The 27,574-nt window shown below is 46.3% G+C and overlaps 1 protein-coding gene across 1 annotated transcript in view; it reads left to right on the top strand.

Moving 5' to 3' along the window:
• The window catches only part of Slit3 (slit guidance ligand 3), a 659,658-nt gene that overhangs the window by 84,302 nt on the left and 547,782 nt on the right, over positions 1–27,574 (top strand). Inside the window, exon 4 of the mRNA XM_004661033.3 lies at positions 23,493–23,564. Coding sequence (XP_004661090.2) covers positions 23,493–23,564 — 72 coding nt within the window. The remainder of the gene's footprint in view (positions 1–23,492; positions 23,565–27,574) is intronic.

The following is a 27,574-nucleotide window of genomic DNA, read 5'->3' as shown; positions in this document are numbered from 1 at the left end:
CAAGTGGCTGGAGCATTTTGCCATGGCTCTGGGTGCTCCTCTCAGAATGATAGAAGCTATGTGTTTATGTGTGTGCCAGTCTACCAACTCCACAGGAAATGTCCTGAAGAGACTTTTAAGGTGAAATTTCTTCAATTTTTTTTTAATGTGTATTTATTTATTTGAGGGTAATAGAATCATGAGGGCCTCTAGCTACTGCAAACGGAACTCCAGACGTATGTGCCACTTTGTACATCTGACATTGCGTGGGTACTGGGGAGTCGAAACCAGATCCTTACTTAGGCTTTGCAGGCAAGTGCCTTAACCAGTGAGACATCTCTCCAGCCCTCTTCAACCTTTTTTTTTCTTTTTCTTTTTCTTTCTTTCTTTCTTTCTTTTTTTTTTTTTTGCGGTTTCCACTTTGCTGAATGCTTCCTTGTTTTGCTAAAAGTTGTGACATAAGCTTGCCAGTTTCTTTACACCCTCTGTGCTGAGATGCTTGCTCAAATCTCAGATCTCTTGGCCTAAATTAGGAAAATCATATTTGTTTAGATCTTGGAATATATTTTTTCTTTCATCCCAATCCCGACAAGTAATTGTCACCAGAGATCAAATCAATAGTCAGCATAACTGATATGGAGCATTTACTGTGTTCAAGATTTGTTGCTACAACGATGAGAAAGAAAAGATGAAATGGTCTCTTGACACCTGTGTGGTTGCTTTCTTTCCAAGTGCTCTGAGGTATATGGCATGCCTTGGCAGAGAATTTTAAATTTGGTTTTCATGAATTAAAAAAATATATTTTATTTATTTGCTTAAGAGAGAGAGAGAGGTATGCCAGGGCCTCCAGCCATTGGAAACAAACTCCAGATGCATGCACCACCTTATGCATCTGGCTTATGTGGGTTCTGGGGAACTAAATCTGGGTGCTTAGGCTTTGTAGGCAAGTGCCTTAGCAGCTAAGCCATCTCTCCAGTCCTTATGGATTGTTATTGTGTGTTGTATTAAATAGGTCTTTTAATTCACACCCTGATGGGCACTTTTGCTTAGGATGAGGACACAGCAAACATTTAAGTTTAAAAAAATTAAAAAGCAAGTTAATTTATAGATGTACATGTAATATATGCATTTATATATTTATTAAATATTTTAGATATTACTGAGAAATGATAGCAAGATGGCACATGAATGCTTAAGAAATCTCCTAACCACCATCCCAAGTGTGCTAAGTCGCACATCCCCCAGGAAGCTTGTTGGTTTATTATTCAGGGAGGTAAGCCAAGGCCCTTTGAGTATTTGACAATACCTGGTCATTAGCTTGCATGTCTCGCTACACTGACAAGCCCTAATGGACTTTTAATGAAATTGCTCTGGCACACGCTCTTGTGTAGTTCCCATTGTCCAGACAACAGTAACATTAAGATGTAACACACCCCCTGCAACCTTGACTCTGGGTATGCAGAAGAGAATGTGGGAAGAAAAAGCTTCCATCGAACTTCGCCACCTCCCCGCCCCCGACCACTCTTAACATTATGCGTAAAGCAGAGACACCAGAGACGTGGTAAAATACAGAAGGGACACCAGGAGCTATGTGGTGAGATGTCAAAGAAGAGACCAAGGTGGAAAGACATCTGGGGACCTGGGGCTGCTGATCTCATGTTCCCCCACCTTAGAGGACTGGGTTAGTTGCCACACAGCCCCGAAACAGGGGTGATTAAATTCTCCCCTGCACCCCTCTGAGGTGCCGTGAACCCATTCAGATGTATAATGCTGCTGGATGCAGTGACTGAGGAGCACGGCATCTCTGTGGTGACTAATTTGCGGGCTCCCTGATGTTGCTCTGATTTCCGTGGTCTTTATGTTGCAATCCTGGCAGTGCTGAACAGTGATACACTGTGCCCATGGTTCTGCCCGTTTCATTGGCACTGGTATAATGACAGCCTGTTGAATGGGGAGATGTAGTGCATAAACAAAACAGCCTGAGCAGAGGGGAAGCACTAATTTTCTGAGCTATGTTCACTCTTTGAATCCTGAGATGGTCTTCTGCTGGTCTAAGCTCGGTTACTGAGCCTAACACATGGGACTCACTTGCACACTTTGAACTCTGTCAAGGGCTTATGTTTGATTGCACGAGAAAGCTCACAACTTGGGGACCTTTACCAGAAGGAGAGAGTAAGCTCTGAAGTTGTAGCTTCTTGAAGTGAACTGGCTTGGGTATCTCGGGAGCCCCCTTTCTTTAGAGAACAAGCTTACAGCTGCATCGAGGACAAAGTGCATTGCTTCAAGAAGCCAGACCAGTTTTGAGTACAAAACCAGGAGCTGGAAATAGGAGCTGAGTGAAGCATCAGGTGGCAAAAGGGGCAGATGTAGATCGGGAGAATGTGAGTAGAACTGTGGTGGAGGAGCTGTGTTTGTCTTGAAGGACATTGTCACTCGGTTGACACCTGAACTGTACTTTAGGGAGAGACGAGTGGATCTGATGAACTGGTTTGGAGTGGTCATGCGGCATAAGTTTTATTATCTCTGTTGACGACTATTGAAACAAAAGGAGAGATTACTACATATTCCTGGTGCACAGGACGAGAAGTCAGTCAAAGGTAGGAACATATCGCTGACTTACCTGGTTCCTTGCTCCCTTTCCTAAATCACACATGGTCTCCTTTCTTTTTTAAAAAACAAGTTTATCAGCTGGGCGTGGTGGTGCATGCCTTTAATCCCAGTGGAGGCAGAGATAGGAGGATCACTGTGAGTTTGAGGCCAGCCTGAGACTACATAGTGAATTCCAGGCCAGCCTGGGATAGGGTGAGATGGTACCTCAAAAAAACAAAATAAATCAATAGATAAATTTATCAATTTATTGACAACCTCCATATATATATATATATATATATATATATATATATATATACACACACACACACACACACACACACACACACACACACACACACACAATGTACCCTAATCATAATCCTGTCCCGTCACCCTTCTTTGTCACTCATGCTTCCTCTGTGGAACCTTTCTTTCCAACTAGTCCCTCTTCTACTTTGGTGCCATTTGTGTGTTTGTTTGTTTGTGACCATCCTCCACCATCCTTGACAACATGTGCATGGACCTAATATGATTCAGGTCTTGTTCAGGTCGCAACAGCCACTATGAGGTCACTTTGCATCTGGAAGACAGCATTCCAAAGCACTTCTGTCCATCCTTTGGGCTCTTACAGTCTTTCTGCCACCTCTCCCACAATGTTCCCTGAGTCTCAGGTGGTGAGACAGAGGTGTCTCCTCAGGTGCAGGACACTTGATTGTCACGTCCCTGACTTTGAGGAGTTTTTGAGTCTCCACCGTAGACACCGCCACCACCATCTGAAAAGAGAAACTTCTGTACCCCAAAATGAGCTGTCATGTGTTTCTAGAAATGATTCGTATACAAACTAGACTGGGTGGGAGAAGAAGGGAGGGTAAAAGGGAGGGACACCTCCTATATCAATTGGAGCCAGCTTCATCTGTAGCTATAGAAGATTATCATTTATTTCATAAGATTGAAGAAAGCCAGAGTCCTATAGCCAAAAACTACATACCCCTAATGCTTGTCACAGATCCAGCATATTTTAAAACCATTTGAGAATTATTCTTTGAGTACTTTAAAAAAAAAAAAAAGGAATATCCAATTTGAAACTTTTCTTGCCTTTGTTTAGGGTCCATCTGTTCATTTGTCATGAAAAGGACTTGTTGGACATGAGGCTGATTTCAGTATCCCATCACTTCCTGGGGCAGGGACATGGATCTTCTGAACTTCTGAACACATAGGACACTGTCATTTCTAGAGCAATGTGGGGTCCTCAAGGCAGGGCAGGGATGAATGGTCAAGTCAGGAGTGGCACCGAGAGAATGACACTGTGCCCGAAGAGAGAGCAGGGGACACTGCTGAAGAATTGGGGGCTGGGCCAGGACCCTCAGCTCACATGTTAGGCCACATGGTGACTGAGGGCGTAGATTTCAGTTGAAGATACAGCCCGGAGCAGGGGCTTGTGGTAACCATGACGGATTCCACATCTATCTCAGCACAAGACTCTTAATACCTTGCCTCAGGGGCTTCTTGGGGTCCCAGAAGGAACTGTAAACCATGTAGGAAAGGCTGTGCAGTAAGTACTCGGTTCTAATGGTACTCCTTTGTCTGTGGTAAACTGTGCCCACAATGCCATTCTTCGAATGTTCATGCTGCTGTGGCTGAGTTGAGAAGCTCTCCCTTGGGTGGGCTCAGGAATCCTAGGGTAGAAATTCCTCCTCGCCCAAGGTGTATGTTCTCCACCAGTCACTAGAGTTGTAGGTGGGTAACTTCCATTCTGTGAGCCTTGGTTTTCTCATCTATCAAATGAGATTGGTGTAGTCTTTAGGGTGGGTGGGAGGATTAAATCAGTTAAAACTTGCAAAGTAGCTAATACTCAGGCGGGGCAGGAAGCCCTGCAGAAAGACGGGTGCTTTGTCTGATGCTGTCCCATCGTGCTGCTAGCCAAGGCTACTGTCTCTGCTGGAAGGCAGGCCAGTGCTCTGGGATGCTCTGTTTCTGCTCCTCCTCATCAACCTCTGCCAGGCAGGGCTACAGACTGACCCCTCCTGGCTGCTCCTGTCCTCAGGCAATGGACCTTAATGTTGAGACCCTGGTGTGTTTGCTGATCTAATCAGGAGAGTGATTGGGGCTTGTTCTGCAGTTGACATTGGCTCTGAGCCTAATCTTGTTGTCTTGAACTATCTGCACGGTCCACGAGGATGGGCCAGGTCTGGTTCAAGTGTTCCAAAGGCTGAAGGCTCCCAGGCACAGAGAGATATATCCTTGTACCTGGGTGTTGTTACTTTCTAATTGCTGGCACAAAACACCTGACCAGAAGCAGTTTATGAAAGGAAAGGGTTGATTTCAGCTTTTGGCATTGCCATTATGGTGGGGAAAGCAGGACACAGGCAGGAGGCTGGCTCACATCTTGTTGCATATTGGGGTGGAAGGAGCTAATTACTGGGCTTGGAGCTGGGCTAATGAACCTCTGGGCCCACCCCCATGACACACCTCCTCTAGCAAGGCCCCACCTCCCAAAGGCTCCAACACGGGATCAAGTGGGAGGCTGTGAGGTCAGTTCAACCACGACACTTGGGAGAAGGTAGTGGTGTCAGGCCTAGCCTCAACTCATCTTAATTTTACCAATTTCATCACTTCACAAACAGCTTGCTATCTAAAGGTTGGTAGACTGTCAGTGTCCTCCTGCCTTGGGCGCTGAGTTTCACAGCCATTGCTGGCATTAACACTTAACCAGAGCCTCATGCTCTTTGCTAACCACTTGCATATGCACGGGCAGGCCTCAAAACTACCCGGACTTAAGCCGTCTGTGTGCAACACTCTAAACCCTCAAGCCTTTGTACCTTCATTGGGTCACTGAAGAGGCGCCGAAGCAGACAGCCTTGGCCTATGTGGAGCCTGGTCCGAGACTCCGCCCTTCTCACAAGCTCCTAAATGATACTGATATTGCTGGCGTCCAGGCTGGGTAGCGGGTGAGAAGCCGTAAACCACGGAACTGAACAGCTCTGGCTAGCTTGGGTATCTGCTTGCCTGTCTTGTTGGCACCCAAGAGTGGCCTCATGCCCAGTTGCCTGACAGCCATCACTACTCCCCAGTTCATGATGGAGATGGAGCCGCAAGGGCTCCTGGGCAGGTGGGGAGATGCACCCTTCACAGCCTCAGGGTGCTGTATGAGGAGGCTGACCTGCATTTGGAAGTTGAAGCAGCACGGCCCCTCGCTTCTGTATTCGTTCATCCTCCTTGGCTGGGTGAGAACCCTAAGAAGCCCTCAGTGTGTCTGTCCCCCCAGTCTTCATGGGGGTTCAGTTGGGCTTCTAGGATTGGGGCCCAAGGGAAGTGACCTTCATTTGGCATACACCCCTTTGTCTTCTGGTTCCCTATCTCTGATCACAGTGTCATTCGTCTTTCCACCTCCTCCCAGTTCTTCCAGGAGTCTGTTCCTTCTTTAGCCCCAGTCTTGCTTTTCCTGTCACGTTCCAGGTTAAGAACTTCTGCTTTAATATCTTTGTCTCCTCAAAAGAAAATAACCTACAGAGAGGGACAGGTCCTGCCTACTTCTTAGTAAGCTTGGCTATTATTTAATTGGTAGCTAATATGAGAATTATTTACTTCATTAAGCCTTTACCATTATCCAACAAAGGACTCTTATTTTGGCCATTGGCCAGATGTTACACATGAAGATTAAGAGACTCCCTCAAGGTCACCCTGAGAGTAAGCTTTGGCTTGACTCTGACCCCAGAGTCTAGCCCGGAGGTATGCTTCTAACCATCCACAATCTGCCTCTCATCTACCTGTGTCCATCTTCTCTGTAGCTCGAGGTATTGCCATAAAGCCATAAAGCGGGTGATTTGTCACTTACTCATTCCACACCTCCGCCTCACAGCCCCAGCACCATGCTTGGATATGGCGACAAGATGGCAGCAAGGTCGACCCTAGCTCTGTCTCTTCTCTTCAAGAACTCTGCCCTGCTTACCAGCCAGTGTGTGCATGCCTCGGAGTGTGGTCTTTAAAAAAAAAAAATTACTTACTTATTCATGAGAGAGAATGAGACAGATAGAGAGAAAGAGAGAATGGGCATACCGGGCTGGAGAGATGGCTTAGTGGTTAAGCGCTTGCCTGTGAAGCCTAAGGACCCCGGTTCGAGGCTCGGTTCCCCAGGTCCCACGTTAGCCAGATGCACAAGGGGGCGCACGCGTCTGGAGTTCGTTTGCAGAGGCTGGAAGCCCTGGTGCGTCCATTCTCTCTCTCTCCCTCTATCTGTCTTTCTCTCTGTGTCTGTCGCTCTCAAATAAATAAATAAAAATTATAAAAAAAAAAAAAAAAGAGAATGGGCATACCAAGACATACAAACTCCAGGCACACGTGACCCCTTGTGCAGCTGGCTTATGTGGGTCCTGGGGAATCGAACCCCGGGTCCTTAAGCTTCACAGACCAGTGCCATAACCGCTAAGCCATTTCCCCAGTCCCCGGAGTGTTGTCTTTTAATAAGAAGAAACAAATAACTCCTTGTTTACACCCAGCTTGTGGTCCCCACACCAGTTCCGCACTCACACCCTCGGCTCCCCAAAAAGAACTTAAGCAAAATTTTGTTCCCCTAATCTGAAGGAAGGGTAAAGTCTAAATTTTTTTTGTGTGTTTTATTTTTTTTGTAACTTACTCTAAGGTCTTGTCCAAACGAGTTGTCACTAAAAAAAATGAAAGCCAGATGTTATTTTAGTGAGAAGTAACTATGTGGCCGAGCTGCAGATTGAACCCGGGGTCTCCGTGGATGGTTTCCACGTGTGCCGGTAGCCAGACTCCCAGGAAACCGTGGTTCATGTTGTTGGTCTTGTCTTTTAGCTGAGATACGACATGCAGCATGGCTAACAAGCAATAAACGCCCAAGCCACACCTCCCGCCGTGGTGACACCCTGGTGCTCTGAGCCAGGTTCTGCCGCGTGGGCCGCAAGGGAGGGTGGGAGGCAGAGACCCATGTCAGAAAGGCGAGAGGACAGACCCAGGCGGCGGCCTCCAGCTCCACAGGGAGGGATGTGCTTTTGTTGGGAGCCCTCCACCCCCAGACTAGCATGCTGCAGATAACCATCGAAGAATTACAGACGAAATCCGGCCTCGGAGCAAAGAGCAGCCCTTTGGGGTTTAACATTACAGCATGCTCTTCCCCAAGGCTGATTCAATGGCGAGCTTTGGGGCCAAAGGAAGTGTATTCGGTTAATTGGCTGATTCTCGGTGGGAAGACCGCTGAGTCTGCTACTGCTTCCTTCACAGCATTTTCTCATCTCCCCGATCTGTCTCACACGTTTCAAGTTCTGGATACGATCCATTGTGCGCCAGCCTTTGAAACGTGGCATGCTGGTATCAGAAGTTCCTTGGAGGGCCGAAAAAGAAAAAAAAAAAAAAAACTGAGAGGAGAAAAAGTGATGGAATGGAGCTCAAAGAGTCAGTGGGGCTAACGTAGAGATGAGTGAATCTGCTGGGCAGAAGCGGCAATGTCAGCCCTGCATGCTGTGAGCAACGCACTGTGAGGGTGAGACGGGCAGAAGGGTTGCGTCCGTACCCTACCCTGGGCTGGTGGGCATGGTGTCTGTGCTCAGGAGGCAATGGTGATAGTCAAGACCATGGGGCACAAGCCCCACCAATGGACTGATTCCTGTCAAGGCCCAGCCCACCTGTGAGGACAGTCTTCATTAAGTCAAGTTATATGGCCAAGGGCAATATCACTAGAGCAAGGAGATATATAATATATATAAAAGACATATGGCCAAAGCCTTGAGTGCACAGTTCTGTAATTAGGAAGGAGGGAAGCCTTGGAAACAATGAACTCACTGATCACAATTTGTCTCTCTGTCACCTGTTCCCATTCAGCGTGCCACCATGTCCTGACTTGTCTTATAGTTCCTTTAGCCACTCCTAGGCCTTGCCCCTTCTGACTCATACTAACTCACCCTTCATGCCCGAGTCCTATCAGCTCCTCCTCCTCAGTTGCCCTGTCCCTGGCCCCCAACACAACCCTGGAGCTTTCTTCCGACCATTTCCCTTTATTCGTATCAAATGTATTCAGGAAACTTCAGTGACCAGCCAGCCACTAAGCAACACAGAATTTCCCAAATGTCATGCTCTGGACCCTCTTCTTGGACACACGTATGTTGTTAATTATTATTTTCTTTGACTTTTAGTCAGATTTCTTTCATTTTCCTCTACACTTTCTTTCCTAAGAAAACCGTGAGAAAGATTCTGTAAGCACAAAAGAAATAACATGATTCAAATGAAATGTTTGTGTATGTTTCTTGCCCTCTGAAATTTTGAGAGGTGTGACAACTGAATTTGGGGGTCCTTGGCTTCTCAGCTTCCTCCCAGCTGTCTGGTCTCCCCTCTAATCTTTGCAGGTAGCCATTGCTTGGATCATGATGGGCTCCTCACTATGTGCATGCTCTTGGAAAATGATTTGCCAATAACATTGTCCCCACCACCGTAAGTCCTCAACAGCTAATTAGCTCTGGTTTCTTGTTTGCCCTACAGCCATTAGGTCTCCTGATCATCCAACTTGTAATAACTTCACATATGTTGATTTTATAATCTTGGGTCACAAATAATCCAAGCATCACGTGATATCACAGAGCATCAAGCAACCTATAAGCATCCTTCATTCTCCACTTGCATATTAAAATAAGCATCTGTTTCCATCTTGGATCAGGTAGTTCTCTGTCCTTTCTCTATTTTCCTCCTCTTTTAGTTCATCCCTCCTTTTCTTTTCTGGAAGCTAGACAAGACATATCGTGAAAGCTTCTCCTGAAGCTTTTAGATTTCCTTATTTATTAGCACGCATCACATGTACACTTGGCCTGCAGTGGGTTTACCTTCCTCTCCCACCTGACTACAAGTTTCTTTAGGAAAACGTTGTGTTAGATTTTTGTGTCTTACACTACGACACTATGTCATTTACCTTCTCATGGATGGGACAAAATGCCTGACAAAAATCAGTTTATGGGAGGTGGAGAAGTCTATCGCAGCAGGGAAAGTGTGTCAGGAGCAGACAGTTGGTACCACAGCTTCACCACAGCAGGAGAAAGGAGAAAGCACAAAAGCACCAAGCGGAGCTGGACTATAACATCCCCAGACCCACATCCAGCGACACATCTCCTCCCCACAAATTTCTCAGACACCACCAACTGGGGACCAACCATCCAAACATATGAGTCTATGGCTACATTTTACATTCAAGCCACCACAGACCCAGGATAGGTACTCAGTAAACACTGCGTTTCTTAATACATAAGTGAGTGCACTTGGATCTTCTCTTTCAACAGAATTGTGTGTGTGTGGTATGTGTATGTGGGGTGTGTGTGTGTGTGTGTGTGTGTGTGTGTGTGTGTGTGTGTAGGCTAGAAGTCAACATTGGCCACCTTTCTCAATTGCCCTCCACCTTATTTTTTGAGACAAGGTCTTTGGCTGAACCTAAAGTGTACGATTGGGCTAGCCTAAGCAGTAATCTCTGGAGATCCTGTGTCTCAGTCTGCCCAGCCCTGGGATTGCAGGTACATGCAGCCATGCCTGGCTTTTCCTTGGGTGCTGGGGACCTGAACTCAGGTCTTCATGTTCGTGTGGCAAGCCCTTTACCCACTGAGTCATACTCCTACCCCTAAACTATGGGTTCTTTGAAGATCTGGCTGTCTCTTCTTTCCTTCTTCCCCACATTGTTTGCTAGGCAGAGAGCAGACACTTGGCACATGAGCATTAAGATGCGTTGCACAAAGCCAGGTGTGGTGGCACACGCCTTTAACCCAGCACTGGGGAGGCAGAAATCAATGAATGATGCATTACACAGTGTCTTTGCCTGTCTCCACTACTGTAACAGAATGCCATAGACGGAGTGACTTCTAAGCAACATAACATTTTTGGTCACTATTCTGAAGGCCAGGGAGTCCAAAATCAAGTCAGTAGCCTGATAGATGATGTTTGGTAAAGATTTGCTTTTTATTCATAGATGGTGGCTTGCAGCTCTGTCCTCCATAGGAGGGGGGCAGGAGGCTCTCCGTTGTCTCTTTTATACGGGAACTCCCTCATGGGAGTTCCACCCTCATGACTGATCACCTCCGAAAGGCCGCTCCCCCTTCTAATGCCCTCACCTGTGGAGGATACAGTTTCTACATGTGAATTTGGTGAAAAAACAAACTTTCAGACCCCAGCAAATAGGAGACACAGGAATCAGCTAAGTTTGGCAATAAAAAATGGTCAGTAATTCTAAGCCCTTACAGGCCCAGGCGGGGTTTGACTACCAAGCACATCATTATTTTGGAGACTGAAGGGAAATAAGTGTGCAGTGAGAGTCATTTGCCTCTGTCCATGACTGAAAAGATGCAACTCTTGTGGTCCAGCAAGAGCTGCCCTTTGAATACCAGTTTACACCTAAAAGTATTGAATTATTTTTCCAGATAGAGCTGGTATGGTATGGTGCATGTGTATATACGTGCTTCATGTGCAAGACTCTGTGTGTGTGTGTGTGTGTGTGTGTGTGTGTGTGTGTGTGTGTGTACTGGGTGGGGGAGACTGGACCAGAGGCCAATACACCTGGAACCTATTTGTGAGGATCACTGGTTCAGTCCACAGCATGGGCTGTTCATTTATTTTCACTAAGTGAACATCTGGGATTCAGTTTGAGACGCCAACCAGTTTGGATATGATCTTGAAGCTGTGGTTGAGAGGTAGACCTGCTCGCCTGAGGTGGGGGTGAGCGAGGTGAGCGGGACTCTTAAACTGTTCTGCAGGCTTTGGCTCAAATGCAATAGCCAACGGGTTGAAAAGTCCTTTGCGTGCTGGAAAACTCATTCAAAACAGAAAAGTTGGGAGGGGGGATAGGCTAAGGAAGCCTTGATCAGATCAAAGCGATAATGCAATCGGAAAAGTGCCCTCTTCCCCTTTAACCCTGTTCCTTTCCGTCCAGTACTTCTAATAATATCCAGGTATTTTCCTTTTCTAAGCAGAACATCATCTTGGATTTGGACCCAGACCAGGAAGAAATGCTATGAGAAAGTAAAACTCTAATTAGTTATAGATGAGATTTGGTCACAGATAATTACTCTGCAATCTTGGGCTGGTGCCTTAGAGAGCTTACAGATCTTCCTCTGTTGTGAGATTCATAGATAGATCCCTAAATACCTAGATAAACACAGAGGAGCACACCATCATCAGCAGATCTGGCAGAGTGCTTAGAACAAAAATGCAAGAGAAATTTGTCATTCACAAGCTGGGAATGTTTGACTCTTTTGGCTGTCAGGATTCCCACCCCCCTTCTCTTTGAACTTGCTCAAAACATAAAGAAAAGGCCAATGGGTTCAAATAAGATCATTTGAAACAGTACACTGCCAGAAAATTTGCGCTGAGTCGCACCTGCCCTCTCTGACATCCGTCAGCTACAGTATTTCTCTTTCAATTTGCATCTGTCAGTTTCCTACCTGTGTGGGGTGATGAGGTTCGAGACCCCTTTGAAGGGCCCAGAATAATCCACAGAGGACATGAAGACCAGCAGAGGACCATTCACGCAGCATCGTGCTTAGAAGCAGCTTCATAACATTGTTTAGGGGACTTTAAGTGAAAAGGCATCCTTATAATGACCTAAAGTGTGTTCTTTTTAATCTTAATTTCAATGGGAATGACTTGACATGAACCATAGGCTGCTTGTGACATGCTTAATTCTCAATAGAGCTTGTCTTTACAGAGAAGTCCTAAGTTCCAAGGAATTCTCTTCCCTGATCTCAACATGGCTGTTCCCCTTTTATTCCCAGACAATACAAAAAAAAAAAGTGTTGAAAAACGAAAAATAAATAAATAAAAATAAAAATGCCGGGTGTGGTGGCACACACCTTTAATCCCAGCACTCGGGAGGCAGAGGTAGGAGGATCACCGTGAGTTCAAGGCCACCCTGAGACAACAGAGTGAATTCCAGGTCAGCCTGGACTAGTGTGAGACCCTACCTCGAAAAACAAAAAATAAATAAACAGCAACAACAAAGGGTGACAGTTAGCCTCGTGGGACCTTCTGCCTTTTTTCCTCAATACACCTCAGTTTGCTGGTATAGAAACATCTCTCATCAGTATAGGAACCCTCACCCCGACACCACTGTCTGTGCTCAGGGTCTTCCCTGCCCTCCACCACACCCTGCTGTACAAGATGGTGTGTACTTCAGGATGCTGTTGCAAGCATGCAGTCCAGTGTTTCATCTGCCTTGTGATTGTGACCATCCAGTAACTTGGGTACAGTAGCCTTGAAGGTTCTTAACAAAACACTCTGGCTTTCACAGCCGGAAGAGAAATGGCCACCAATGTGGGGAGCTTAGAATTGCTCGCACAGCAGTTTACAGCACTTTCAGTTTTCACGGTGTTGTTATCCTTGTTTGATCCTCATTCTGTGAAATGAGTGAAGTAGGTATTAATTTATTCGTTATTCAATCACTCAGCCAGCCAACCAACCAACCAATCAGTAAGCATATGCCCACTGAGTACCTGCTAGGTCTGAAAACATCTCAAGCTTTGAGATGCTGTGAATGCAAAAGATAATCTTTGTTTTCATAGCATTTATCATTTGAATGAATATCCTGGTAGATGTCATGACTCTCAATTTTTACAGATACCAAGGCGTAGGGTGGTTGAGCTGTAAACACAGTTCATTGAGAACTAGACATTGAGAACAAGAAACTATCCTATCTAGCTCTCAGAAGTACTAAAATGGAAGAGATGATCTTAGGAATGATGTCATCCAACCCAATGACTGCTGGAGGACAAACCACAGCTCCAGGTGAGAGCCAGAATGATCTCCTACAGCTTCTCTCAGCCCCAGCCCGATGCACTGGCCAAGAGTCCTCGGGCCCTGCGGGGGCCGACAGTTCCCAGGCTCATCTTGTCACTGTGCCTTCTCAGCCTAATATGTTCCTCTCGCTCCTTGCACAGCCAAGTTTGCACGGCCATAAGTGCTGTGGGGATGTTCTTCAAACCCTTTCCTCTTCTCTGCCTCCATCATAATTTCCTGAAAATAACCCAAGCTACGCTCAGCTAGAGGAGTTCGCATAGCTGGGGGGCAGGGAGAGACAAAGACCTGTGTGGACAAAGCTCTTACTTCTCCACTGACTGCAAGCGGGCACTTGCTGCTGCCCCACCACCCTTCAGCCCTTCCTCCACGACCATGTCTCACCTTTCCTCAGTCATCAAACACCACCGCCCCCCACCATCTCGACACAGGATGTGGTTCTCTTTGTTCGCTTCAAATCATCCTCAGAATGTGGCCACTTAACACCTCTGCAGTTGTCACACTAGGAACAGGGTAAAGGACAGCTCTGGTGCAACACCCTAAGGCAGGGCGAGTTGCATGACAGCTGTGTCCCAGAAGCCATTCAGACAGGATCACTGAGGCTGCGGAGCTGCCTGCCTGCCCTGTTGACCTGAGTATGAGATGTGACATGCTGGTGTCACTATAGGGTTCCAAGGGCTGTGGCCATATGGTCCAGTTGCCTAGAATGGATCTGGTTGGCCCTGAGGCTGCATGTGACTGTTAAATTGCATGTCTGTGGGAAATGTGTGTGTGCGTGTGTGTGTGTGTGTGTGTGTGTGTGTGTGTGTGTGTGTGTACGCACACGCTCATGCCTTGGTATGTGCTTTCTCCCGCCCTCGATGCATTTTCTTGGAGTCTGAGCCTTGAGGGTGCTACCAAAGATCCATGCGAGGCCTTTTATGGATGCTTCAATAGCCCCTGCATTTGGCTTTGGTCCTTTCTATATAAAGCAGCCTGTTTACTATAGCCTTAGAGGTTCCCCTGCATTGTTCTAAGAAATAGTGAATTAGGCTTTGAAGGAGTATCAGCAATGGAACCCAGGAACTCTTGACACCCTAGACCCATTCTTTGAGAGCCCACGGGTTTCCACTGGAGCTGCATAGATAGACCACGTGCCCTCTCTGCTGCCCTGTCTCTCCTCTCCTGCCCAAGTCAAGGTCTTCTGGATGCAGGCGTATTGGGCATGTGGCAGCAGTAGGCTAAGGGTCAGAGACAAGGCAAGCTCTGATTGCTGATGTGCTCTGTGTTTCCCTAACAGCCATATAATTGGAACAAAATTGGTCCAATGTGAGGTGCAGGGAAAATCAAAGATGGTTATTTGGGGAGCTCTGCACTTGTTTACTTTGCAAGATAAGGTCCTCTATAAGATGAAATCCTGAGGAAGCCCCGGAGATCTCCAGAACTGCACACGCAGGGCACCTACATGGGCATCTAGTATCCTATAAGGGCATTCAGGGGCTAAGAACACATTCAGAACAGTCCTGAATGGAATGCCCATCAAGTCTCAGAGAAGCAAGGATAACTTCTCCTGAAAGATGGCCCAGCATTTCCCCCACTAGGGAGCGGTGACTTCCCGGGAGTCTTCTGAAACACATGAGTAGGGCAAGTAGACAAGCATGAGTAACTTAGTCCTTCTAGGTACGAGGCCAGTTTCCTAGAATGCTCTGACTCAATTTTTTTCCACCCATAGCATGAGAAATTGCTCCTTATTACTGCCCTCCCTACAGGGATTGACCAGCCTTCTGATTGGGAAAAAAAAAAAAAAAAAAAAAAAAAACAAAAAACAAGGAGTTAAGAAAGAACTGTAAGGCTAGAGAAATGGCTTAACAATTAAAGCATATGGCTGTAGCCAAAGGATCCAGGTTTGACTCCCAGGACCTGAGTAAGCCAGATGCACCAAGTGGCACATGCATTTGGAGTTCGTTTGCAACAGCTGGAGGCCTATTCTCTCTTTCATAAATAGATAAAAATAAAAGAGCTGTAAAGGGCTCAAGCCCCCTTATTTCTAAACCATGAGGCGTTGGTTGGGTAAATTATATAAAACTTCTCTGCGCCTCAGATTCCTCACTGAAAATACAACCAAAGCCATTAAGGGTAAAGTGAGACATATAAAACAGCTAATGTATCATTTAGCACATAGTAGGTACCTTAACAGAAAAAAAAAGGCAGTGATGGGGATGTGCACAAAGACATCATTAATACTGCTTTGATGCTTAAGGCATGTTGGTTATTAGGAGAGTCCTCATTAGTTTACACATGTTACTGTAGATTTCCCAGCTCCCTTTGCAATGAAGTTTGGGTCATGTGACCTGTTATGATGAATAGGGTACAAGGAGAAGTTCTGTCACTCAGCTTATAGCCCAGTGACAGGGCTATGAGCTGCTGACTACCTCCCTTCCCTCTCCCTTCCTCTCTGTCTACTAGCACGGTGACCTTAGCGGCCACAAGTTCTTTATGGCATCGTAGAAGAGGGAAGAGGCTCTTGACGTGATAAACTCTAAGTGTTGGCTGTGCTCACCCAGGGAGATTTTGTAGTTCATTTGTTACCGCCTTGCTGACCAATACAGTCATCTGTGAGAGCAGAATAAATCTGTATTTTGAGCTCTTGGGGCCTCTAGACGTGATGATAATGATAATAACTAGCTGCAACTGCTACCATTTATCGAGCCCTGGAGAAGCACTGCAAGGCCATTGGCAGATGTTAAACCATCCAAGCCTCTCAGGTATCCTGTGAGGTGCATGTTTGGCTCTTACATAATAATCATGTTCCTAAAATAATCTCTAAGTTATTTTTTTGGAAGTTCTTGTAAACAGCTTCGATGAAGAAAAGACTGCTTGGGGCAAGACTTTTAGACTATAATAAAGTCAGCTCTCCTGAAATGTCAAAAAATAAAGGTTTTAAATTACTGTTAAGATACTTGGAAGTTGCAAGCTAAAACTAACCAGTCTTCAAAATTGGCAGAAGCCAACGCAAATGACGTTGTCATGACTTGCTGAACGCCATGGATGCCAATGCTTATGCCATAGAAATATAGTTTGGGTCTGTTCTTAATTGCTATTAAAGGAAGCACAGTGATATATCTCTACAGCTGTTTACCACTCACCCCCATGAAATGATACCCCAAAGGCAAAAAAAAAAAAAAAAGTCACGGTCATTTGACTAAAATGGCCTCAGGAACTGAGACTATTGGCCAATAGGCTTCCTTGCCATACCTTCAAGGCTGCTCCAGGTCATGAATGGTGCAAACCACAACGGTCACAAATCAGGTTACTTACTGAATGGACAAGATACAGATGGTTCATATCGTGAAACTTCATGTAGCAGCATAGGCTTGGATTTGTTCTGCAAGGTGGGTGAGGGAGTCAAGCCAGCATGAGCTCATCCATGCTCTAGCAAGCCACCGATGGAAGTAGTCCCTCATCAGGACACCTCAAAGGTCAAGGGTTTTGCCCCTGACGCAAAATGATACCTGTATGTCATGATGGATTACAGGGCCAATGTGGAGCTGAGGTTCAAGGCCTTTGCAGTATTTTTTTTTTTTTTTTGCTCTCTCCCTCGAGCTTGCTCTTCTTCATCTTTCTAGCTTCCTGTCCTGGATCCTCCCCATCTCTCCATGGGGAGCCTCTGCTTTGAATAAGAGCAGCTTTGCTAAACACGGTGTTGGCTGTGGTGACATTGAGGGCATTTCTGCAGGCACTAGTCAACTGAAAACAAACCTAGGCTGCCTAAGCAGCTGCCCAGGGATGGGAACCGACTGGGTTTGTTGTTTAAACGAGCAGTCCTGGTGACCTTTGGGGGTCAGCATGGGCCGATTTTCTCCCTCCCTTAGGTCCTAGACCGACGGCTGAGCATTCCACGCCTGCATGAAAAAAAGAAGGGACTTGCTGGGCTGTGGGTGGCCCTAGAGGCCCCCACTCTGCCCTTTCCTTAGTGAAGGGAAGCCGTGAGCCTGCCTACATCTCACCTTGCAGGTCTGAAATTTGGGGCTCTGAAAGCCTATACTCAGTGTGTTCCCCATACCAAGGCCAGGGAGGCCTCTGCTTCCCAGGATTGTCCAGGTGGCCATAGCTGCCTTTGTTTTATTCATCAAATTCAATTCTTTTAGAAGGTCCTTTGTGGGCTATAATCACTGTCTTTGGGACACACACACACACACAAACAAAGTGTTAGATATATTTGCCATTCTGAAGGACCTTTAGGACTTAATGGGAAGATGAGACTCATACACTAGATGGTGAATCAAGATAGTGGATCATGAGGCTAGATGGTGCATCATGATCTGCAGGGTTAATATCGGACATCTGACTTTAGATCCTGTCACCATCAGGTTGATTGTTTGACTATGGGCGTGAGACCCCGTCTTAGGCCCTTGTATCCTTTTTTAGAGATTCTAAGAGCACTGGCCCCCAGATGTTTCTATGGGAATTCAGTGTGTGCAAACTACATCGCACAAAAGGTGACTCCAGGTTTTCGCATTACTGTGAGGTTTTAGTTGTTGGAACATATCTGAGAGACCTCAGTGGTGCAGGCATCCTGAATCAAAGCACACCCCTTTCTGCATGGCGGCTTCCCCTTCATCCTTCTGCTCATTGACATTTGGTAGTTTCAACGGATCACTTGCTCATCTGGATTCCAAGGGGCCACTTTCAGTTCCTGCATTCCTGAAAATCCCTCAGCCCTCCTGTGCATTCAGTCACACACCTCTCTGATTAGCCCTCCTGCCTGCCTCCTGCTCCCCATGACCACTGTAAGCCTTGGCCAAGCCCTCACTTAAAAGTCCTCTGTACTGGTCTCCTCGCTTCGCACTTCACCCTGTTCCAAGCTTGGTTTCCTGATCCTGGAGAGAACTTCCTAAAATTCAAAGTAGATGACCACTCTCTTGCTCCCCACTCTACAAAACAAGCCAAACTGCAATTGTTTCTAATAATCCGCAGTAGAAGACCACTGCCTCCTTGTATACCTTCATCACCTGTGTTCTTAGGTCACCTCCCCACAACAGCAATGCAATCCTGCTCCCCAAATGCCTTTTGGTCTCCTGGCTATCTGTGGGAATGACATACTTTGAATCCAGAATTCATTTTTTCGTGTCTTCTGAAGAGTCGCATCCATCCTTCAAATAGGAGTTCAAGCCAAGTTTATTCAGAAAGACTTCCTTTTAAAATGATTTTGTTTACTTATTTGTGAGCAGAGAGAGAGAGAGGGAAGAGAGACAGAGAGAATAGGCATGCCAGGGCTGCCAGTGAGCTTCAGACGCATGCACCACTTTGTGCAGCTGGCTTTATGTGGATACTGGGGAATCAAGCTTTGATTGTCAGGTTTTTCAGGCAAGTGCCTTAACCATTAAGCCATCTCTCCAGCCCCAGGAAGACTTCCTTTAATCACACTGGCTAGCTGTCCCTCCTTAGTATTCCTAAAACATGAGATTAGAGTGCAAATTTTTGTTTCCTGATCTGACTCTTTCAGTAATATATATGATGTCCTCAGAGGAAGGGATTGCATCTTATTCATTTTGTATGTTTACATTCTTAAAGGATTGGAAAGATGGGAAGTTGAATGGATAGAGAGATGGGTAGATAAATCAATGGTTGTTTGATGGATGGGTAAATGTGTGGTTGGATAGATAGCTGAATGGATAAATGGATGTTAAATGGATGGTTGGGTACTTTAGGTGGTTGATTAAAATGGATGAATTCAACAAACAATGTGGCAAAAATCTATAATCATATTTTATGTACCCAGGTGTATACAGGAAGGCCTTCAATGGTTCCACAAAGGCAAAGTCTATTTCTCCGAACTTCATAGTTGAAACAGAGAACAAATATGACTTTGCAACTCAGCAACCAATGGGTTTTTGAGCTCACTTCTCCTTAACCCAGTAGAAACGCTAAGAGGTGCTTTTGATCATAGATGAAGAGGGAACACATGGACGAGCCTTATTCGGTCATAACCTCCCGTTCGCTGACCTCTTTAGTTCTGCCTTCATCTAGGTCGCATTGAGCTACATATTCATTCCACAGCTCACTTCCAGCTAGAGATTGCTACCGTTAGGCCCAGAGTCACGAAGCAAGAGGAGGGAATAGAAGCCCCAAAGCCAGCAGCCATGGCCTGCAGCTCTCAGAACAGCATGTTTGTCTCTACACTCAGGAACTTTCCTAACTGGTCTCCTTGACTGGAGTTTTGCCCTTTTCCAAAGCAGGTTTATGGAGAGAACTTTTTGAAGAAGACCTTTCAAGCCAGTGGGTTCACTAAGCAAATGGGAATCAATCTTGGAGTGACCTGGAAATAGAGTATGAAGTTCCGGATCTGGACAACTGACATGCAACCCACCCAGACTGCAGTGGGAAGGTCCTGGGGCTGCCAGGAGCAGAGCCCAGCCTGGCTGCCCCAGAATCTCCAGTCAAGGCTCATGAAGCAGCCAGCAGAGCACAATTGGCTAAATTTGGTTGCATTTTTATTTCTGTCCAGCCACAAATACCGGCAAAGAAATGAAAACGATTCCTTCCCTTCCGGGAGCCTCAGGAGCCAAGCTGGCTTTATTTTTAGCATCAACTCTGGTTTAGGGCTTTTAGCACACTAAACACCCGACCAACTGAAAACAGCAGTGAGCCGCATTTCTGCCGAGACTGAAGTGTTGGGTATCTGAATGGCTCTCTTACCAGACTTTGTACAGCTGTGACTGTAGAGGGTGGTTCCAGACAGACCCAAACAGAGACTCAGTTCCTGCCTAAGGGGCTTCCAAGAGAGTGCTTTTCAGAGAAGGCGGCAAACCCAGAGCCATGTCTGGTTAGAGAAAAAGAGGTGGCATGTGGGTGGGAAAAAAAAAAAGCATGGGATGGCTAGGGATATGGCTCAGCATTTAAAGGCACTCATTTACAAAGTCCGACTGCCCAGGTTTGGTTCCTCATTACCCACATAAAGCCATATGCACAAAGAGGCACATGATCTGGAGTTTGTTCGCAGCGGCAAGAGTGCCCATACTTACTATTTCTGTCTGTATCTCGCTCTCAAATAAATAAATAATAAATTTTAAAAGAAGCAGAGGAAAATAATGACAGGAAAAGGGACAAGTAGGTGTCATTTCCTGAAGGCTTGGCATACCCTTGTTCAAAAGCAGGGACACATCTGACTGTGTCCAGATCCTGCCACAGCATGTCTGATGTGTTGACCCCATGGTTGTGCTGGGCCCCCCTGACTTTAATACCATTACGTAAGAAGCGAGGACTGTCTCTGCAGGTCCGAAGCAAATGTGAGGTCCTGCCAGGACCATGTGCAGCACAGCACTCGACAGGCAGCCAGCACCAGTCAGTCACCCTGATTTTTATGATTATCGCCATGCTCACAGAAGCAGGGCCGTTTTGCACTTGAAAAACAGGGTCAACGGCGAAGGAACATCTCCTCAGTGTTAGCATGATCCAACCCAGTTTTGAACCTCGCCCTGGCTAGCCCCAGTTACAGTCCCATACCATCTCTAGGGCCATTGGCTTATGCCTGTTCTGAAGGGACTTATCCCTGACCACATAGGGATTGTGCTAAGCAAGGGACTTGCTTCTTCTCCCTTGGGTTCCCTACTTTACATGAAGAACCCACGCAGAGAATACCAGAGGCTTTGAAAATGGAGAATGGGAGTTCTTTAATGTGTAGGAAAAATGTTCTGGAGACTAGCCGTATAACAAGATGTGTTCCAAAACTACGAAACTGCGCACTTTAGAAACTGTGAAGATGGGACCGGGAAGATTGCTCACTGGTTAAGACTGCTCGTTGCTTAAGCATGAGAGCCTAGGAAGGTTACAGTTCAGTTCCCCAGAACCCACTTAATACTGGGTGTGCCCATGCACATCTATGACCCTAGTCTGTGGGAGGTGGAGAATGGAAAGTCTCTGGGGCCTGCTAACCATGAAAGCATCAGCCTGGGGGAGAGGAGGAGGAAAGAGAAAGATGCCCTTGTCTCAAGGAAGTATTCAGCTAAGTATTAGAAAAGGCCACTCGAAGTTCTCTGGCCTCCACATACAGGCACATGCTATACATGTGCATATATATATGCATATATATATGTGTATATATATGCATATATGTATATATATATATACATATATATATATATATATATATATACACACATATATATGCACCATCTCTGACCACACATACTCCATACTTACACACATGCCCATATTGCAAAAAAAAAAAAATGGAAAAAATGTGCAGATGGTAAACTTTTTATATGAATTTGCCACGAGTTCTAAAGTATTAGAAAGAAAAGCACTGGTATTGGAGTTAGAGCACTGTTGCGGTGGGCAAGGGACTATAGTTCTTCTCTTGTTCAACCTCCCAGCCTTTAATACTCAGTTCCCTCTGATCAGAAGTCTCCTTGACAGCATCCCTGATCACATCTGCCCCCACACGACACAAACCCCGTCAGGGCCGAGCCACACGTTTTTTTTTTTGAAAGGCACTTATTAGATGACATCTTAAATGCTCCTCTCCCCGTGCTTGGCCCTTTTCGACCTCCTTTGAGTTCCTCGTCCCACTGAAGTTTTTGTCCATAGGATGAAAGAGGAAATAGGGGCAGAATCTCACTTGGGGAGTCCTGTCTTTTTGGAGTGCATGTAATGAGGAGTGATGGGCTTGGGCTGCCCAGGGGGGAGTTTCCCAGAAGCTGGGGAGAAGCTCACCTCTTCCCAGTTTGTTTAGCTCTAGGCTAGGGATCATAGCTGTTGTATGTAACTGCCTTTCACCAAAACTATGAATAAGTACCTGTAAGGGCAGAAGGGCATGGAGCTGGTGAGGAACAGTGCCCCCTCTGGCCCGATTCCGTCAAGACAGCAGCTGTCATAGATATCACAGCAGGTATGGGTGTCCCTTAGGAACCCAGATGGCCTTCTTTTCTGTGAGCACCTAGTATTATTGGTCATGCTCAGAAGAGACTTGTGTCAGTTTCCGTGTCAGTTAATTTTAAGTCACTGTGGCCACAATAGTGACAACTGAAGAGGAGAGAGGTTTATTTTGGCTCCTGGTTTCAGAGTTCATCAGTCCATCTTGGCATGGAAGGCTGCTTCATGGTGTCAGGGATATGCGGTACAGGCTGTTCCCATACTGGTGGACCAGGAAGCACAGAGAATGCTGTGACCTTCAAAGATCCACCATCAGGGACGCATTTCTACTAGCTGGGTCCCACCTTCAAAAGGTTCCACAGCATCCCAAAATAACCTCGTCATCCAGGAAACCCACCCACACTCGAAACATGAGCCTGTGGGAGACATTACAAATTTAGACCATAATCCTTCTGTTGGCCACTATGTAGCAATGACCCATTCCCTACTGGACTGGTTTTATGTCAAACCATACCTCAGTTCTAGACTTTAGTCCCTGATTCAGGTCCAGTTTCTCCATCAGACACAGTGGGGAGACTACAGAAGACCCACTATACTGTTAGGGTCCACGAAAATATTTTATTTTCTTTTAAAAAGAAAAGAACATAATAGACTTTTGGGCTGAAATAAGTGTTACATAATCCATATATTTTTGTGTATCTATAACACAATTATAACACATCAAGGTTTCTTATGGACAAAACAGCTAACAAAGAGAGAAGAGCCAAAGACCCACAAGAGTCACAGTGCAGCCCCGCTGTGCTTCCAGAGCAAGCATGATGGAGATTGCACTTGAGTCCCTCAACCCATGCCACTGGCTTTGTCCTCTTCTCTGTTCCTATAGCAACTGTCATCTGCTCCCATCACCACCACTCTTTGGGACTTGAAGTATTTTCTTTGACATTTAATTTATGCTTTGCAAAGCTCAAAAGTCTTGTCTAGGGTCTATGGGAAGGGATGGTATGATTAATCAGTGCTGTTTCTCAAGACTTATGACCGAGGAGGGGAAACACAGAAACGCCCTGTGTTTACTACACTTACACCTGACCTTGGCCGTCCACTGCCAGCTTGACTGCCAGCTCCACCCCGATGCTGTGTGCCTTACACATGTTGAAAATCCCACATGGAAAGATCTGCAGGTCTCTTTAATGCCTGTTGATGGATTGATGGATGGATGGCGAAGGCAGTGCCTGTGAATATACTTGGTCCCGTTTTATGTCCCCTTGACGTCTTTTCATTCTTCTTTTCCTTTGTAGGCGCCTGAACAAGAATAAGCTCCAGGTCCTTCCAGAATTGCTTTTCCAGAGCACGCCAAAGCTCACCAGACTGTGAGTAGAGTTGTGGTCTCCTCTTTGTGTCTCACTTGGCTTTGGTCCCCCAGTGGCCGCGGTGATTTCGACGTGTGGCGCCCAGGCCATATGGAGACTGGCGTAGCGACTGTGAACAGGGTTTGGAAGCAGTGTGCTAACACATGCTTCTGGGCCTGACTTCTCGTCCTTTCCCTTAGAGATGGGCCAAGGAGGATGAGCAGTGTGTGGTGATGGATTCTTCCCACGCAAGGTGGGAATGAACTCTACTTAACTTGGGTCTGAACTTACTAAATGGAAATTCTTTGAGAGGATTTTGGGGTGACTTTGTTCACAGGAGACTGCCTTGTCCTGTCTCAGTATCTATTTGGATTTAGCATTTTAACCTCGCCGCCTTGCTAGCTGGAACAGTTCCGGCCCATTGCTCACTTTCTGTTATTGACAGTCCGGGAACTCGAGGTTTTGAGTTCTATGGTATGATGGGGAAAGGAAGACACACTTTGACTTTGGTCCAGGGGCCAAGAGGTTGGCAATACCCCTGCATAGTTATTCATGGTGAGAGTTCAAAAGCTTGGACTTAGAGTTGCAGGCCATGGTAGAGACTAAGGCTTATATATTGGAGGTGTCCTCTATCAGTGCTAATTATTGACAGTGAATTTGAAGTCCTGGTGGCAGAACATGGACAATGGGGTGAGGTAGGCTGCTCTGGGGCTCTCAGAATGGAGCGACACAGTGTCTGACAGGTAGTGTGACTCATAACCTGGCCAAGAAGATGCTCGTGTTACTGGGAAGTTACTGGGTGCGGCCTCCATTCTCCTTTTCCACAACTGTGTTTAATACCTACTTATGCAGTCAAACAATGCATGCAGGCTCTGGAATAAACCAGAAAATAAGAAACACATGGTGCTGTGAGCACAAGAATAAGTTCTGAGTTAGGAATACATATTTATGCACGTATGTACACAGAAACACACAGGAATTGTGTACATCAGTGTGTTTCTAAAGGGTGCTTTGTCGCAACAAGAATGGGCCGGGCGTGGTAGTGCACACCTTTAATCCCAGCACTCAGGAAGCAGGAGTGCCATGAATTCAAGGCCACCCTGAGACTACATAGTGAATTCCAGGTCAGCCTGGGCTGGAGTGAGACCTTACCTTGAACAACAACAACAACAACAACAAAAATAACCAGCCAGGCGTGGTGGCGCATGCCTTTAATCCCAGCACTTGGGAGGCAGAGTTAGGAGGATCACAGTGAGTTCGAGGCCAACCTGAGATTCCATAGTGAATTCCAGGTCAGCCCGGGCTAGAGTGAGACACTACCTTGAAAAACCAAAAATAAATAAATAAATAAATAAATGGGCCAGGGTTGGCCCGGGTTTCTGTGGCACAGTATTTCTTCTTGCCTTCTGCATGACACCTCTGTACTTTGCCATGGTCTTTTGTGTATTTTGCCATTTCTCTGGTGCTCTGGTTCACCTTGCTGACTTTTCTAAAACTAGGAGAATGGTTGCCCGCGTCTTCTACCTGTGCAGTCTGTACCCACCCGAATGTGCTCATGGTAGGGTGACAGGCTACGAGAAGACCAAGTTCCTCACAGAGCCCAGAATGCGGTATCAAGTAAACTTGTTACAAACCATCCTGGTTTCTCAGTACAGTCACCTGTCAGTAGCCATGAGAGGCTGACTCCCCAAGACTCGCAAGGATACTGAAATCCTCAGATGCTCAAGTATCGTGTATAAATTAGGGTGGTATGGGCACATAACTAACTGTGCAGTCCTCCCCCATACTTTATCTCTAGGTGGCTTCTGATTCCTAGCATGTTGGAAATACTGAGTAAACAGTTGTACTTTATGCTGTAGGGATAATGGTGCAACGAGTCTGCTCATGTTCAGTAGAGGCACAGTTGTTCCCTCTAGTGGTTCCAGCCCATGGCTCCTCCAGTCCACCGAAGAGTTATGAGCAAGCAGAAGGAGCCGTGATGCAGTTCCCTCTTAAATACTCACTGAATCACCGCCCATCCACTTAGCACAGCACTGTGCCTTTTCGTCGGCTGAGCTGCTCACCTAGAATCCAGAGTCAGTTTCTACGTAAAGGTCATGGGGTGTCTGCCTGCTCAAGGGCTTTGGGGAGTGCAGTCTGAGGATATGGTTGCTGCAGGTACCAGGTGTCTGCTTCCTGCTCACAAACGCCTCCCTACTGACACCAGGGGATGCCCATTTTGTGTGGCATGCACCGTAAGCTAGGCAGGAGAGGAGTTCCAGGTGGTGCTAAGCTGCCTGTGGGATACTGGAGGCTAAGCCTGGGGCTGGGAAAGCCCTGGAAAGCTATGATTGTCACCTTCTACTGGGAGAGTCACTTTCCCCTCTCTGTCAGGGAGCTGCCTCCCTTCTTCTCTGTGCCTTGCAGCACCCAGCAAGATTGTGTGTGTGCGTGTGCGTGTGCGTGTGTGTGCGTGCGTGCGTGCGTGCGTGTGTGTGTGTGTTTAAGGGTTAAAAGCACTGGAAAAGAGGAAGGGCTAGGATAACTATTGTTACTGCGACAGCACGCGTCTTCACAGCCTTAGTTTCAGGAGCATGAAGAGATTAGAAGTTGCAGTGAGCATTGAGATTAATTATAGTAAGCTTGTGTTTCAAGCCAGAGAGCTGCATCTGGGAAGGCAGGAATGATGTTCAACCCCATTGGCCTCCATCCCTTGTGAGTCTCTGCCCAGATGCAGGAAAAGGCACAAATGGCACTCAGGCAGTGATGGCTCACTGAGTAGGTGAATATATGAGTGACATAGTCCCAGGGTTATAAGCAATGCTGTCAGAGAGCTTTGATTCTTTTCTCCAACAATCATTCATTTATTCCCTCCTTCCTTCCTTCCTTCAGTCAGTCAGTCAGTCAGGCGGTCAGGTTTCCTTGGCTACCTGTCACAGCCTGTCCTCTGTGCTGGGTACAGTGCTGTAGACAAGAGAGATGCTTAGCTCTCCATGGGTCCTATCCTGACACGTTCTGAATGACTGCCAAAAAGCTGAGTTAAATATATCTTTTTTATTGAAGCAACTATATTAACTCAGGTTTGAGCCATAATCAGCCATTGCTTTTTCTCTTTGGGCTTGATCTTTGATTTTCCTTAATGGCCCCATTATGTCTCTGTCTCATTTTGTCAGCTACTCCGGGGCCCTTTTGGAAGCAAGCAGGGTACAAATTAGAAACCAATAAATGTGCGATCATGGGTGTGTATACATATGCCAGCGGCTCTGTTCTGAAAGAACAGTGCATCTCAGCAGACACAGGCAGTCCACAGGGGAGGCGGGCTCAGCATGGATTCTGTGCAGCTGACTGCTCTGTAGTGTGCCATATGGGATAAGCAGCGCTTCTGGATGTTTCTGTTATCATTAGACACAGAACATTCAGTGTTTATCCAAAGTATACTGTGGTAGTGACTTTTTTTTCCCCTCTTTTCTTTTTCTATTTATATTTTTTATGAGAGAGAGAGAGAATTGGCACACGAGGGCCTCTAGCCACTGCAATCAAACTCCAGATGTGTGTGCCACCTTGTGCGCATGCATCACCTTGTGCATTTGGCTTATGTGGGCCCTAGGGAGTCAAATCTGGGTCCTTAGGCTTCACAGGCAGGCACCTTAACTGCTTAGCCATCTCTCCAGCCCATAGTGACTTTTCTTGTTGCCGTGAACAAATATCTGACAAGAAGCAGCCTAAAGCTTTATTTTGGCTCATGGTCTAAGAAGATCCAGCCCAACACAGCAGGGAAGGCACGTTGGCCAGAGCATGAGACAGCTGCTCACCTTGTGTCCATAGTGCCAGTGCAGGGAGCAGATAGGTGTAGCACTGGGCTATAAGACCTCTAAGCCAGTGACTCACTTCCTCCAGTGGAGGCTCAACCTCCTGTAGGATCTCCAACCTCCCAAAACAGTACCTCTAACTGGGGATCAATTGTTCAAACACATGAGCATATTCAAACCACAACAGATATCTTTTGAAAAGGCAATGAGTAGAAGAAGGCATTATTAAAGTAGTTAGTGATA

The sequence above is a fragment of the Jaculus jaculus genome, chromosome 6, assembly GCF_020740685.1.
Source record: "Jaculus jaculus isolate mJacJac1 chromosome 6, mJacJac1.mat.Y.cur, whole genome shotgun sequence".
NCBI lineage: Eukaryota > Metazoa > Chordata > Mammalia > Rodentia > Dipodidae > Jaculus > Jaculus jaculus.
The sequence above is the reverse complement of the archived record's forward strand: the minus strand, read 5'-3'. Positions and strand labels throughout refer to the sequence as shown.